Source organism: Convolutriloba macropyga, chromosome 1 (assembly GCF_964194025.1).
Source record: "Convolutriloba macropyga chromosome 1, txConMacr16.3, whole genome shotgun sequence".
In the NCBI taxonomy this organism is placed as follows: domain Eukaryota; kingdom Metazoa; phylum Xenacoelomorpha; order Acoela; family Convolutidae; genus Convolutriloba; species Convolutriloba macropyga.
The window spans coordinates 39,525,026-39,542,008 of record NC_134468.1 but is presented as its reverse complement, the minus strand read 5'-3'; the positions used below and the strand labels follow the sequence as shown (position 1 = coordinate 39,542,008).

The 16,983-nt window shown below is 33.4% G+C and overlaps 2 protein-coding genes across 2 annotated transcripts in view; both read right to left on the bottom strand.

The window, feature by feature from the left end:
* Positions 1–994: 994 nt before the first annotated feature.
* LOC142348808 (uncharacterized) lies at positions 995–8,569 on the bottom strand. The gene is made up of 4 exons (XM_075400327.1): positions 8,483–8,569; positions 2,297–2,501; positions 1,611–1,732; positions 995–1,162 (listed from the first exon to the last, which is right to left on the bottom strand). Exons 1-4 carry the CDS (start codon positions 8,532–8,534, stop codon positions 1,026–1,028), a joined length of 516 nt encoding a protein of 171 aa, XP_075256442.1. The 5' UTR covers positions 8,535–8,569; the 3' UTR covers positions 995–1,025.
* Positions 8,570–8,910: 341 nt separating this feature from the next.
* Positions 8,911–16,983, bottom strand: part of LOC142340350 (uncharacterized) — a 139,896-nt gene continuing 131,823 nt past the window's right edge. The window contains exon 9 of the mRNA XM_075390953.1: positions 8,911–9,081. Coding sequence (XP_075247068.1) covers positions 8,911–9,081 — 171 coding nt within the window. The remainder of the gene's footprint in view (positions 9,082–16,983) is intronic.

Here is a 16,983-nt window from a genome sequence, read left to right as displayed (position 1 = left end):
GGTAGTACCCAGCTGGGGATAAGAGATGCTAGCATTGGGGGAGGGGTGTGTGAGAGCAGTGGGTGGGGGAGTGGAGGGGACTGGAGGATAGTGGGGCTGACTGAGGGGGGGGGGGTCAAACTTTTAGATCAAGCACAGCCCTTCACACCATGAAATTTTCTCCTCAAAAAAGTTTGGTGAATCGCATTCTTAGGCACTGGCAAGGCGTAATGTTCCAAGAGAATTTAATGCCCACTGAGCTTTACCAGTTTATCCCGTTTTTGAGGACGAAAACTCAAATGGGTCAGACGAAAAATTGGTTAGGCGAAAAATCCAATAAAAAAGACCACAGGACTAATGTAATTTCTACAAATTTTGTTTGAGAGCAACTAAACAACAATGATTACCATAATATATAGCTCATAATACACTTTTTCCCATCATAAACAACTGTATAAATAAACATAAAACTGTATGCACTAAAAATTGGCAATATGTAATTTGGTCTCTTCTTGGGGGTTAAAATTACAATCAAGTGAAGTTTTTATTTTTGAGTTTTTTCGGAGCTGAAAATTGGGCTGTCAAAAAAATTATGACCTTGTGCGTAAGCGTCTCCAAATACTCAAAACTTCAACTGGGCAAACAACAGACATAATTTAGGAGAAAAATCATCAATAACCCTCAGACACTAAGCGTGGACTAACCAGCTCAGAGGGTTCTTCACTTTGACTTGAAAACCGGTAACTACAAAAAATGAATCAATAAAGCTTTATCTTTAATAATAAAAATTAATTCTGTTCTCATTTTATACAAATCTAATCAAAGCATTTCTATAGAACATTTACGAAACCTAACTGAACGAAAATTGATTGCAAATTGAATTATAATTGTACAAAGAGCAAACTACGACTGCACTATCCATTCTAAAAATTAGAGCATTCAGTCAGCTCAATCAGAGAGCTAAAAATAAAAAGAACTTTTGAAAAACAGTAATGCTTATTGTTTGTTTACTCAGCATTGCAGATCTTGAAATTCAAAGCACTATTTCAACTTTTGATCACGTGATGTTTAGCCCAGTGGTCGATTGAATTACGCATGTGATGATTCTGGAATAACTCTGACTGTTTCAGAGGCTTCTTGCACTTAAAACACTCTTCCATCAGTCGCAACTTTTCCTGAATACCTATAAAGGATGCATGGAGTCACTTAAGAATTTTCAGTGCATTGATTTGAGGCATAAACATCAATCAACCGCTTCAAATTTCGATGCCATTTCAATTTGCCAATAGTCTGTATAGAAAACATTATCAAAGAATCTCAGCTGCTTACAGCCCAATATTCCTCATTTTCGATAAAATAGTTGAGATATTATAAAAGGCTATTATTTTCAATGTGCGAGGAAAAGCTAATTGAAATATATGCAAAATCTTGGGAGCTATAACTTTTTGTGTTAGTCGTACATAAAAACTTGAGCCAGAGCCACATAAATCTACAGTTCTAGTTTAATTAAGCTATTTCTCATGTACCGTCTTGTTTTACTAGAACAAAAAGGTGCATTGTTTAAATACACGACTTTCTCGTACATCGTGATCATACACGAGGAGGTCTGGAGTTATTATTTGTGTTCATACATGTGAAGCAGAAGTTAGCTTTGCAGCAGATGGCAGTGACTGGTATGGTGAGGAGGTGTGAACAGATGAGACAGGTGAAGTAGGCAGGCAGTGGATCCGAGAATTGCATCTGTCTGTAAATGCTGAAACAACAAAACATAATTGATCAAAAAGACGAAGCAAGGCCTCCCATTGAATTAATTTTAGACAATTATGGTAAAATACTGTAAAGAGTTAAACAAACAGAGCTGTCATTTTCCACGAAGTCGTTTTAGCCGTTTTGGCCAAAAACACGTTAGATATAGATGTATCGTAATTACTAAAAACAGTAAACTATCCAGCGATTAAAAAAAAACATTTTTGAATATATTTTTCGTAATCGTTCGACCAGTTTCAAACAGTATTCAATCCCGTCAAACCATTCAGAGCCATATTGATATTTCATGAATATGGTTGCTAACAAGGGTCAATTTATGAGCAATAAAAGCGAAAAAGCCTATTCGTAGCTTTAAGTGCTTTATGTCTATACTCCAGACGGTAGAGCAATACGAAACTTCCTCGTAACAAATAGCTGATCATAGTTTATACCCCCAAAAAACGTATTAAAATTCCATTTCAAAATTCCCAAAGGCACTACTTGCGCTTTATGCTGTTTCACAGAAAGATCATTCGTTCATAATGGAACATTCAGATACTAAATGATTAACCTAATCGTTTTCTGCCGCCCGTTTCCTTCAACCTTGCCATCACTGCTATCATTTGTACTCTCATTGGAAACATTATCATTGATAACTGCGGGCTGATGTGAGTCAGTGGTTCCACCTCGTTTGTTCCAATAATCTTCTCTGTCGTAGAAATACTTCAATTTTGTCTTCATACATACTGGGGCAATCACAACAACTATGTCCTCGGCTAAAACACAAACAGGCGTATTGTATTCCTACCCAATACACATTTTTGGATATATTCTGTTTGAGTCCCCTTAAAGTAGCATTAATGCCCTTCCGTCATAACTGTGTCGGTGTCAAACATATCCACAATTATGTTTTTTGATATTTAATTATAAAAACTTCGCAAAAATTATTAAAGTTCGAAAAAAAACTGTCCCTCAGAAAAGCACTAGGGATGTTCTCGTTGTCAGGTGACTTCAATATTCTTTTTCAGAACTAAATAGCGGCTTGAAGTTATCTGACATTTAAAACATACGCGCTTTCTAAAGAAAACATTTAACGCTAAGGAAAACGCAAAACTTTATACTACAGGTTCAAAAAACATATCAAGATGTAAGAAACCCTTTCGAGAGTTCAAGGAGTGTTTCTAAAAAATCTTTAAAAAAACCGATGTATTTTGACATAAAGAAAACAAGAAAGCTCGCTTATTTTGTGCGTGGCCACAAAATGTTCCCACATTCCCATTTGAAAGCATTAAATATATGAATTCAATATATCGAAAACAATGTATCAGAAACATTTGTCTTAAAACCAAACAATGTTTTTATAAAGCTCCTAATAAAAAAGCTAATAATATTTAGCTGAGGTTCCAATCAGAAACAACAGGGAAACAAATTGGAGTTTTCAGAGGAACCGAAAAAACCTGAGTAAATTTTAATTACAAAATACTTAGCTGCCCGTAAATTATGATAAATATTATTAAAAAAATTCCTGAGACGTGTTGTAAATAAAAACGATTCCTTAACGTTTGAAAGATTTCAACAATTGACAATTCAATTTTGACGATTTTGATCGAGCTTTATCAGTCCTTTTCTATAACTGTTTGAGAAAAGATTTCTCTAACAATTCCTAAGTCAACTTGATGACTTCTGATTCAAAGTTAACTGTTTTTCATATTCTCTAACTCTCAGCAAGAACATTTTATTCAAAAATATTGGTAAATGTTGCTGTAAAAATTACAATAGTTTTAAATGGAAAATATTGTTTTCACGTTTTTTCAGATAATCAAAAACGAACACCAAAAATATTAAGGAAACAACGGCTGCCCATCAGTGAAACCCTGTGTGTATTCAGTGAAACCCTTCTCATTTCAAGCTAATCTTAGACATAACACTGAGTTTTAGAAATCCAAAATACTGGAAAATGGAAAAAAATTTTAAAAAGTGTCATAACTATTTCGAGTTTTTACTTGAATCATCCCCTAGACGGTGTTTTGGTTAAAAAGGAATGAAACATTACGTAGAAGTCCAAAATATTTTAAGCACTTGTATAAATAGGCAGCAAATCAAATGAAACGAATCAAACGGTTGAGAAAATCATAAACAGAGCACGACAAGTCCTTGAAAACAAATGAAGCAAAGAAACACAAATCAGAAAAAGCAATTCTGAGTCAATTAATGCACTTCTGAGTTAATTAGTTTCAAGACAACAGATGTGTTTATAACGATACATCAGAGGGGTTAGCCAACTGGGGAAGAAAGTTATGTATATTATTTGAAACCTGTTTCAAAACAATCAAAGATCATTTTACTAAACAGATTGAGCTGCGAACCCTAGTGACAAACCCATACCATAAGATAAAAAAAGTTCAACGAGAAAAAAGCAATGGAGAGTTCAAGAGCGAGAAAAAAATTGTGATTTAATCAAAAAAAGCTCAGCTTTCTTCTTCCCATCTTGACAGATGTTTTTATATGTGGCAACACTCAACTAGTGAGAAAGTTTTGACGGCTTGTATACCGTAAAATTAAAAAAAAACAAAGCGATTAGAGGCACCCTAAAAATCGCAATACTTCTATGCTATAGATTTGGTTTAAGCCCTCCGAGAACGAATAAATCATTATATGAGCATCGAATCAAAAAAATTCAAAATCCGAAAAAATATCAAACTTGATGGAACCAAAAGCTACCTACCAGAAGTGTCAAAAGGAAAAAACAATTTACCAAAAAGAATTTCAGACCTCTTAATTGTTTTTGCTTCAGACAGAAAGAAGAAACGTTAATTAAATGTAAATTAGTACGTTAATTTATTTTTAACATAGTTCGTTCAAAAATAGCCTCTTGGAAAAACGCTCTTAAAACTATAAAGAGCACAGAAGGGCCGAATAGTTGAAGTCCAATATGTTCAAATTGCTTTTATATAAACTCAAAAAAGCTGTCAAAAACAAAAGTGAAAACAGAGCAAAATAGAGACGAAATATGTCAAAAATTTAAAAAGTAAAATCTTGTTTTGAAAAAACTGTCGTTTGAAAGCAGGAAATATCCATGAGTACAAATGAAACTGAATGCAAAAAAAAACATAAAAACTGCCTCTTTTTCAATACGAATTGTCATTATTAATGAAAATTAGGCATGCCGCCAAAGAGGATACATAAACAGGAGAACTAGAATTAAAAATTCAGCAATTTTATCAAAACAAAAATTTTCAAAGTAAAAAAATTATCAGAATAATAAAAAATGATTCACAAAGTTGAAGATAAGCACGAAGGGAATCAATTGTTCCTTTTCAATAACAGTCTTGAAGAAATCTGAAAATGAAAGCGATAATACTAAAGCAGCAGTCAAATCTGATTTCTCTCTTATCTCAAAAATAGTTAGCGCTCTGAAGCTTATTTTGTTAATTGTGCTGCTTCAGTTTGACTACCCTACCCGTTTTGCTATCTGATTTTCTCCCTGAAATTTGACCCCAAATTACCTCAAAATCATCAAAAATTATGAAGAGTTAAAAAAAAAGACTGCAACCAAAGCCTTAAAAAATTATACGAAATTGGAACTCTATAAAAGCGATCTGAGTACGCGCGAACTCATACTCCTAATTGCTTTAATGAACGACACACATTTAAAAAGAAAACTTTCATTATTGTTCAAAAGGTGACCAACATTTAAGAAATTCGAAAAGGTATCTGATTTTTTAAAAAAAATCTCAGCGCAGTCCGAAAAAGTGCAGAACGCACAACGAATCATTGTTAGTTGTTGTGCAGTCAATTGTGCATGCAGACAAAATGCATGCCATAACCTAAGTGTAAAAAATTTTTACGCATCTTCATAAATTTCAAAAATTATAACAATTAACCATTAATAGACAGATCTCAAAAGACTTTCTCCCAGTGTATTAAAACAAAAACAAAGATTTAAAACCTACTGAACAATAGATGACAAATTAGGTTAGAACAGTTGAGAAACGGGTTATAAATTCATAGAAACTCTAACAATTGACTGAAAATTTGTGGCTCATTTTTTTTCTCAAAAGACGCATTTTTTTGTATTTCTGTACTATATATAGACTTTGACAAAACGAAAAGATACGTATTCTTAAAATATGCACTATTTGAAGCAAACTGTCTTAAAAAATTAATTTCTGTGCAAAATTTTGGTTAAATTAGGCTAAACTGCCTGGAATTATGGGCAGAAAATGGTGAAAATTTTTTCCGAAGAAGAAAAATTCTTAAAATTTCTTTTCGTAGTAAAATTCCAGACACAAAGAGCTTCAAACTGATGCCACATATGCTAGGCCGGGATGCCCTCGATAATTCTCTAATTTAAAAAAGTGGGGTTAATTTAAAATAATTAGTTTGAGATTTTGTTCCCATATTTTCTGAAAAAAAATGGAAGAACTTTATGATAACCCATAAAGTTCTTCCATTTTTTTTCAGAAAATATGGGAACAAAATCTCAAACTAATTATTTTCAGATAATTGGAGATTTTAAAAAGTAATCATATAAATGGTTTATCCCCAAAGTGTAGTGCAAAAAAGTACAAAATGCAGAAAGAATCATTGTTAGTTGGTGTTCATCTCCTTTAATTAAACTTAAGAAAAGTGAAACAAGAATACTGCTATTTAATAAACAAATCGATATATAAAATACGAAAACGAACACAGCTAAAACGAGAACACAAAAACCGTTATTGGATTACAGAAAAACCAATCTCTCACATTGAATCAATTCCCTGCCAAAGATATGCAGCTCACTCAGTAGTTCTCAAACTAATTTAATCGTTGAGTTGCTCAAAGTAAACAAATATTATCGGAAAATCTCGTTTGAAATCAGAAGAACAATCAAATACCATTAATAAAACACCACGAAAACTATAAAACTTGAGCGCAGGGAAATTTCTTGGTGGTTTCTCTGAAAGAAAATTGTGATATCAGCAAACAACTAAAGGATTCAATGTTTATTATCCTCTCAAAATTTTCGATTAGGTTTCGGAAGTAATTATGCTTTTTGTAAATCAGTTCAAGAGGTAGAGAGCTTGAAAAAAATATCACCAAAGTTAGGCTGGACGAAGAAAAACAAAATCAAAATTGTAAAAACAAAAACAATTGGGGCTAGCATGAACTCAATTTTGTTGACAAAAAAGTGTTCAAACAATAACGTGATACATCAAAACGCATCAGCTGGATATCCATATTGCTTGATACAATACAAATGTAATTAAACCGTGTTAAGGAATGGAAACCCTAAACAAAAACAGTGAGAAATGCACTTCTAGACGAACACCCGAGTTATTAGTGAAAAATAGCGTTCACAAAAAAATGACAAAGCGTTCACAAACATAACAACATGTCAACAAGAATGGAATTCAAACCCCATAAATTTCGCGTTCTTTGGCTTCAGCTATTGCAATGTAAAAGTTCACACTGAGAACTGCAACTAATCCGAGAGCGTTACAATATCTTCAAAAACTCCCTCTAGCAATGAAAAAACAGCAAATTTTTTAAAACTGAAGAGGCTTGGCATTGAAATAGTGATACTTGCAGTTAACCAGAAATTTTAACAGATGCCGTTCACTTTAAAAAGACAAAATGAATAGATCGAAATAGAAACAGACCATTGGATTTTATCTGGTCTAATATTTTCTATGCAACAAATTTGTTTATAAATATGAATGCTAAAGTATAATAATTAGATGCATAGTTGGCTGTAGGTCTAGTAGAATTTAAAGATTTGAAAAAAAACCCAAAAATGAGACGATATCAGCCGCAAATGGTGTCAAACTTTCTAGTCTCAACATTTTCAAAAAATCTCAAAAAGATGCATTTTCTCAGAAAATACTATTTTATGAATGATATAGAATATGAGCGGTTTATTTAATTTTTGCGGTCTTGTTTCCTCAAAACCATCGTTAAATAAACAAACAACTAGGCAGAGGAGTCAAGAGATATTACCCCCAATTCTCAAAATGAGGTTAAAAAGCCTGAGAATCGCCTTTTCAAAAAATAAGCAAAAGGACCAAAGAGTGAAAAAAAATCCGACAATGCGAACACAGGGACTTAATAAAGACGAAAAAGAGCCTAGATTTTTTCGATCGACATTTTAAAAAAAATCTCAAAATATGAATTCCTCTTTTTGAGGTCGATTGCTACCCGCAGAGAGCTTAAAGAGGGATGATATCAGACAAGTTAGATGAGATGGCCAGGAAAGAAAAGTGTCTCACGTAGAAAGGGCCATCATAAGTTCTTCATACGGTAGCTCTTTATCTACTCATGACATGCAAAAGTTCACAAAAGGTGGCAACAATAACTTGATAAGTCACAAAACATCAACCTGATATGCATATTACATGATTGAGTACAAAAGAAACAGCCTGCGCTTCGGCGATGAAACACTTCAGTTAACAATAAAAAAGGGCCAAATAAAATTCGGTGAACAATTAAAAAAGGCCTTACCAAATAAAACTCTAAATAAATATATTCAAACGCCAGCCCAACTCAAACTCCACAAAATTATCGCTGACAGGCTCCACCTAATTCAATGGCAAAACTAAAACCGAGAAATGCTTTTAATAACAGACCGTCGTTTCCTCTAGAAATGAGAAAACTCAGCAACCAAATTTCAATGAGAATGTTTGGTATTCAATTAGTAAAAATTAACCTTGAACACACTTTTTAACTGGTGTCGTTCAATGTAAAGAGACAGAAAGAATCAGTTGAGTTACATACATACCGTTGCCTTTTATTTGGGCCAAGATCTGTTCACGGACAGAATCTCTTGACATCTCAGGGGTCCCCACCGCTTTTTCCCGTTCGCTACTTTTCTAAACAACAATCGTAATTGAACACACACACACATATAGTGAACAAATTTCTCTTTCCATAAGCTACTTTTAAATCAACAGAATTTAACATTGGTATTACTTTTCATGACCGATTAGTATGCCGTTACAGTTACCACCTATCATTGTTTAATCAAAATAGAGAATGACACTCCGCCTTTTCACAAGATTCCCACTCGTTTCACCCACAAGACTACAACTCAAGATTACAACAATTCATTTCACATAAGCAGATATTCTTCCTTGATCAATATTCAACACATTAAGCCTTTATCTGTAAAACAAAAACAAAGTCCACAGGTAAAAGTTCACTGGTACATTAAATGGATACATTGATACAGAGTACTGCCATTCTGCCGAGGAGTTTAATTGGGCGCGGGTTCTTGCTCGCTATCGGTTGAACAAACTTGGGTAGAATTCGATTGCCATGCCGGATATCCTTCTTCTTATGATGAGAAGACTTTACCACCAATGCACTTTTAACAGCCTTCTAAAGCCAAGCAAACATGAGTACAGATCAGCCATAAAGCCCTCAGAACCAACGCTGGCTTCCCAATTAATTCATTTTAAAACAAACTGATGACTATAAACAATATATGTGAAAATGGCGAAGAGACTGAGGGGAGATGGAGTGGAGATCTCCTTCTCTGTTTTTTTTTGCCACAAATTTATAACAAAAGGCTACGAAAATATTTGCAGCAATAACCATTATCGAGCGTGAAGACTCAGACTCAAAGAAAACTTATAAAATATTAACTATCTACTAATAGACTGAACTCAATTCTGATTGGACAAAAATGTAAATAAAAAGTACAAGAAATGCATCGCACGATTTATTCATTCCTTGTCAAATTGATTCGTGCGAAACTCAGAGCAGTTCTTTATCCTCAGATTTTGTAAAATATTCTCATTATAGCAGAATACGGGACGCTTGCGAACCTAAACACTTCGACAATAATAGGAAAAAGAAACAAAAACCGCACTTGGACCTAAATATTAGTAAGAAAACTCCTATTAGAATCGACCTGCAGAGAGTTTCAAAAATAAATGTCCAGCCCAATGAGCCATACAAACATTCATAGGCTGAAACCTTTGCATATATGAGTGATTCGAAACGATAAGCTGGCTTATCAAAAAAAACTTTCGACTCGATTTACATTAGCAAGCGCTTCTACTTCTCTACAAATCTTCGGTTAACCCGACTATTTCTTCATTTCGAATCCCTAACGGCAACTTTGGCCAACCGTTTTCACCTAGTAATGAATCCCTCCCCTTTCCAACTATCTTTCCCCTTAACTGATGCCAACTATTCATTCCAGAACCGCCAACCCATGGAACTCCTTTCCAACAAAGTTCTATTAACTTATCCCTCTTTAGATACTCCTCCTTAATCTGACTAACATCACCCAGTAGGTCACGTCTTTGCCAGTTACGCCTAAACAAGGACATATTAAAAACTTTACAAAAGGAAAAGATTTTAAAACTATATAAAAAACGATCCTTTCCGGACGTGTCGATAAAATATTTGGCATCTTTAGCCCAGTAAACTGTTGAGCCATAACACTTCTCCTAAATAATTATGAAATCGACAAATAACGAAATCAAAAAACCTCTAAATAAAACCCAGCAAACAGAATCCAAGAAAAGAAGAATCTACCACCCCAACAAACTTGTATCAAAATCTCGTGACCGTTAGAAGTCAATCTTATTATTATATACTCAAATGAAATTCAAACCTCTGATTAAAAACCCTCCCCGCCATTAATTCAGCTTAATGTCGGTCAATCCTTTACCTCCGAACACACAAATTCAAAAAGTAAAGACACTGGAGAACCACATCCATCAGTTCCATTCAATGCACAAATTGTATTAACCTCACTGAAGTCTAATTGCTAACAATCACAAATGCACTGCCACTAATGGATACTACTCTGCCTCTGCCGCCAACTTTAATTAATCCAAACTGCCTCAATGAAAAGCTGAATTGAAACGCTAATCCCTTGGGCTCCAGATGCCTACACCCACACACCTCAAACTGAATGACGAAAAGGAACAAATCTGATATTTCTGTCTTCAAGAATAAATGTCGTATTATGCTAACAACAAATTGCAATAGAATCATTCGTGTGAACCTTCTCTCACACGCAAAACTTGTATACAGGAAAAGACAAGACAAAGCTACAAATTTGAGCATCTCTCAACTGAAAAACTTGAAACAAAGATTTACACTTACAACTTAATGGGTTTTCCAATCCATGCTAAACGCTTTTCTAGATAGCCGCAGTATCGAGCATGGAGACTCAGACTCAAAGAAAACTTATAAAATATTTACTATCTATTAATAAATTGCACTCAAATCAGATTGGACAAAAATGTGAAACATACCCGGATTGCTGGAAAATACCCGCCGTTGATTCCCATAACTCTATTGGGATTGAAACAGAAGAAAATATCAACAAAAATAGATTTTTGTATAAAACATTTTTAAGTGCGATTTATTTTGATGTCATTTCGTAGTTGAACACACTCCTGTCTCTCAGTGAGAGGCTACAGGGTCTAGTATCAATACCAATAAGCATTATAGATAGTAACAAAAACTTATGAGAACAAAGTTCAAGTACCGGGCATCTAAAAATTGGCTTTATGTGTTTATCCCGTTTCTATTTCTGATTTTGATTTTTTTATACTGACTCTCTTCATTTTGAATTGCTTTGCTGAGCAGCTGCTGTTTAAAAAGACTTTGAGCAGAATAACAGAAGAGTGAAACTAGCCTAGAGAAGTCAAAAAGTCGAAAAAGCGGCAAAATGCGTAAAGCGAAAAAAAAGTTCGACGAAGTAAAAAAAATAGGAGCGCTATAATAGCCGGCTGAGAAGATGAGGGCGGCTATTAATAAAAGAAATAAAGAAGAAATTCATCGCACGATTTTTTCATTCTTCGTCAAATTGATTCTTGCGAAACTCAGTGCAATTCTTCATCCTCAGAAATTGCAAAATATTCTCATTTTAGCAGAATACCGGACGCTTGGGAAGCTCAACAATTAGAAAAAAATAGGAAAAAACATGAAACCCGCACTTGGAACCTAAATACTAGTAGGAAAACTCCCATTAGAATCTGCAGAAAGTTACCACAGGCATTCATTAAATTATTTCAATTATGCAATGAAATCATGAAAATAATTAAACCATTAGCTTTTTTGTTTATTTCCTAATAATAAAATATTTTAACACACCCAGGTTGCTATTTCGAGGAATGTACTCGTGTTGAGAAACAAAATCAGTCAATTTTTAAAAAAAACCATTTTTACGTCCCCATTTCGTGCCTCATAGTTAAGAGTTGATTTTCCCTTAGGTATCCATATAAAGTGCTATAATTTAGTTCATAATCAGATAGTTTTATATCTAGCCCGTATGTCGATCTAGGCCTGTAACTTCTGATTTGTTTATGTTTATTAAAAACAACTGAAGGTTGACAGATTATTGCTAAATATATTACGTACCCAAAAACCTCAATATTTACATTTTGAGTTCCGTGAAGATGAATTAATATAATTGGTAAAAAAATTCATGAGAAGTTATGTGCTTGTTGAGGTGATTATGCTGATAAAGTATGTGCTAATATGGAAATTGTATATGTACTGAACAAAAATCAAGAGACGTATAAAAACCCGGAGATTGCTAAACTTGAAAATTGAAAATCAGTAAATACTTGCGAAGGACCAATACAACTTGAGGTACAACTCAGCAGAACCTACGATCACCAAAACACCGGAGAACCAGCCTGATAATCAGTCGATAGTCATACCTCTAGAAAACTCTTATTCTGTCTTTGAAAACTTGGTTATAATTTCGATAATATAATTAAAGATTGAACTGAAAAATCTCAAGTAAAACTCTAAGTAACCGAGTCAGCGAGAAATTGAATATAGCAGTGAAAAGCTGTTAAATTACAAGGCAACTAGTGGATATATCGCGCATTCGAACCGCTCAATAAAAGGCTATTACTAGCAAATGATATTCAAATTTTATCCACAAAAATCGCACTATGAAACAACTATAATAGGTCCTTGTACAAAGGCGATAATGCTAGTTAATTACTCCGGTTATTAACATCAGTACCATTGAGAGAAACACTATAAAAGTTAGTGCGTAGCACCCATTTTCGCTTCGTGCTAACCGAAGACATTCCGGTACAGCTATTGAAATTATGTTATGCACACATATTGGTTAATAACTGAGTTCATTCCTTGTCCTGAACATTTGCCTGATTTTAACTTCTTGCATTCGATGATTCCGTTTCAGTGTCAAGAATCGGTGTAACTTGGCAAAATTTTTGTGTTGATCAATATAACCGAATTTCATTAGTGACAATTTAAGTATCAGCAGTTCAGCAGGTAGGAGTATTTATGTCAGTATTAGAACATCTCCAGCTCGGTAACTCTTCTTACACAGGAAACATTCTTTTATCGCCGAAACAACTTTGAGAATTTACATGTCTAAGTTTTCTCAAACAAAGATAAACAATACAGCGAAAGAGAAGTCTTGTGTTAAAGGAATTTGATTACTTATCAAATAAACGAAATAAACGGAAGAAATAGCAGAGAACACAAAAATAGAGTCTTATACAATTGAGCTGAACAGTTAGAAACTGATTATAAATTTGAATACGTAAAAAGTTTTAGCTTGTTTGTGTTTCAATTATTTCTATAAAGGAAAACGCAGCTATTTCATCATACTTTTGAGGAAAAAAAACTATTTTAGTTTTGTTTGCATATAACGTCTCTCTGGAACTAATTTTCTCTTTAAGGGGGAACACTTCGTGCTTTTTCATAAAACTTTTTTTCTGTTCCAGCACAGATGCTGCATGTATCATCTGCAAATTGAATTAATTGCTCTGTTATACTGGCAAATAAATAGCGTAAACAAAAAAAACAGGCTGACCGTGATTAATTAATTCCATTTCAGAAAAAATATTACTTTAGTTTCATTTGTTGTCTTTGGTCAGCAAGAAACGCATACATAAAGCATAGTCTAAAAATCATTTATTCCATTTCTTTAATTTAAAAACCAGTCCATGTGAACCAGGAATCAAAGCGTTCCCAAAAAATTCTTCTTATGCAGATAAAACTTTTCAAGATCGCATGCAACTGTTTCAACTAACTCAAGAACAGCATCTGTAGCACACTTGTTGAAATCCAAGCTGTTGTTTGTTGATGATTTGTTTTTTACAAAATATTTTGCTATTTGTTTTCGGAAATTAATCTGAAAAATTTCTGCGAACATTGAAGTAACAGATATTGGACGCTATTTTGTACCGTAAAGCTTATCCACTTTTTTGCAAATTGGTTATACATAAGCCAATTTCAATTTTGAAGGATACATCCTCCTTAATTTATCCATTTAGAACAAACAAGGAGGCTGGGTAATGTGCGTTCGCACATAAAGCTCGTCCCCGCTCATCTACAATTTTCACCTAATTGTCTACCAAATGAGGAAGAGATTAAAGAGAAAAAATTGACATATAAACATATCGTTCAACAAACTTATAAATGAATAAAACAATCTAAAAAAAGAGGGCTGATGAGATCTGTAACTACCATATTATGAATACCAGAACAAAAGGCGAAAAAAATCAAATAATTACAAATATAAAATATTTATTCTTTTTTAAAATATTGCTTTTTTAATGTCAAACTGATTCGAAACATTAGACATCAATTGAAATCATAGAGAGATTCTTTTATACAACCATAGGTCGATGAAATCCTGTCATTATCCAGGATATGTCATAAGACTACAAAAAGAACGACTACAGGTAAAAAATAAAAATTTGCACGAAATGTGCACAAAAAAACTTGCAAGAAAACGATGTCCCAGCCAATTAATCATTAAGCTGTTTGCTAAAAACATTTAAAAAATTTGGGTCGCTTTTTTCAAGTTAACCAGAGGACCGCCCATTCTTGAGATAATTTGATAAGAAAACCAAAACCTACAAGAATGGGCGATTTGCAAAAATCACGAATATTTTATTAAAACTGGGTGTACCAAAAACAAAGACCATTTGAGGAAAATAAAGGCGTTACGACGCGCAATTTTTTTTTTCAATAGATAAGGGATGTGACTTGTCCAAAGAGATGCTAAGAAACAAGTTAACAGAAATGAGATCGCAAATCTCAGAAATCCATTGTCTTTTTTAAATAACAAATGACTTCAAAAGTCATAGCCAACACAAACTTTCTACTAAGGGAGTGGACAGTTTATCTAGCAACCTTTTCGAAAACTGATTTTGCTGCTAAAGGTGAGACTAAGTCATAAGACTTTAAAACAACATCAATTAGAAGCAGAACTAAAAAACTTCACAAACAACTTCACGAAGCCACAGTTTTGAGGCCAATAAATTTATAAAAAACTAATCACAAACAATTAAATCTTTTGCGTCTCTTTCAAACTTATTAAATTCATTTTTTGTAACGCGACTGTATCAAAATGACAGCAAAAAGAACCACATACTGAAAAGTATCTAAAAATCACAAAATTCTTCTGAAAAAATTTTTCTAAGCCCTGAAGACATCAGTCAGAACGCTCAACCGACAGAAAAAAAATTGTTTGGTTCAACAAAATTTAGGGAATTCTCTCAATAATGATGCTACGTCACGAAACTGATACAGCCTTGTAAAATACCAAAGAAAATGCAAACCAGGACAAAAAAATTTTTTTTTTGTTTAAATTTCATTTGAAAGTCAACAAAACCATTAGCTAGATACCAATTTCAGCTACTAAGTTCATTTATATCTCTACCATTGGCCACTGAGAATTTTAATGTCCAGAAATTTGAAATACGACAACAAAAGTTAACAACAAATACAGTGCACACATATAAATATCTGGCAAATTCTGAAAGAGAACGGTGTCGCAACGGTTAAATCCAAATCTTATCAAAATAATAGATATTTTCGGTGACAAAACTGTAAGAGCTCTTTCAGTTAGATTGTTAAGTATTGTGACAATATACAAATAAAACAAAAACAACAGCAAAAATGGGCAATTATGCACAATAATCACAACATTTTGTATGAAAACTCGTAGTACCAAAACCTAGAAGACAATTTTAAAAAAAATCTGCCACCAAGATTACCTTGTATCTTATATGAAAAAGTGTGACCTGTATTTATTATGAATAAGCTAAAAGTTGCAAAAAAAATTTAAAAAAAATTGACAAAATCAAAAAATAACTGAAATTTCCTTAAAAGAAACACATTCAAGGACATAAGACTTTAGCTAACAACCGAATACATTTTTCAGGTTCATTTACAACTATTGAAGAAGCCATTTTGATTTTTGAATGGATACACTTAGCAATCAGACTGCAAAAAGAATAAAAAATTGAAGCCAAAACAAGAAATCAGTTAAAGTTAGCTAAAATTCTTCCTCAAAGCCATAAAAAGCCTTAAGTTCTCTGAAAACAAACTATATCAACATTTGGCCTCATGTTTACGAAAACGGGAGTTGTCATTAATAGAGCCACGAATAAACTTTTGACGTTAATTACCATTAAAAATGTAGCTGGCAGATTGCCAGAAAATAGCCGCACTAGCTTCGTAGATCGCAGTCTGAAAAAAAAACCAAAAAAATTTCGTCTTTTCATTGAAAGCTGATATGCTATATCTTGATTAAAAATCTATAAAGTTTTTTGCTGCCCGTATTAGCTGCTCCCAAATAACCTTCATTTAGAGTGATGCACCAATTTGACCTTATCTCAAAATTTGACCTTACCAATTTGAGAATTAAATAAATTACAAATGAACAAAAACGCGAATGAACAAAAACACACGCTCCACAAAGAGCGAAAAATGACGTCACGCACGCACTTCAGTTGAAATTGCATCAAAGAATGAACAAAAAGCAGATTTGAAAGGGTTGTGACGTTATATGGTCGTAATAAAAATCGCGACGGCGAAACAAAAAACCAAGAGAAGGCCAATATTAGCCCCAGATATCGCTGTGCAATATCGCTGTATTAAAACACAAAAGCAAAATAATTTGAAAAAACGCATCACCAAAATAAAAATGAACAAATTTCTGATTGTAAGAATCAATGATAATATCAAACTTATCCCTGATTTTTCCGCGCACCCAACAATGCGCTCAAGTTTTCCATGTGCTTGCGAATTAGACCAATTGTTGAGTGAAAGAATTCAAATAATAAAAAAGCAAAGACGAATTTTGAATAATTATCGAGTCAGTTTCACAAAAAACGCCAAAATTTTCATTCCAAAAGATCTTTATAGGGCGCCGAGTTTCAACTAGCCTTAATTTGGACAAAGTGGACCAAGAAATCATATTTTGTGCAACTTATGATGAAAAAAGTAAGAAATTTGGAAATTTTATGAAAATTT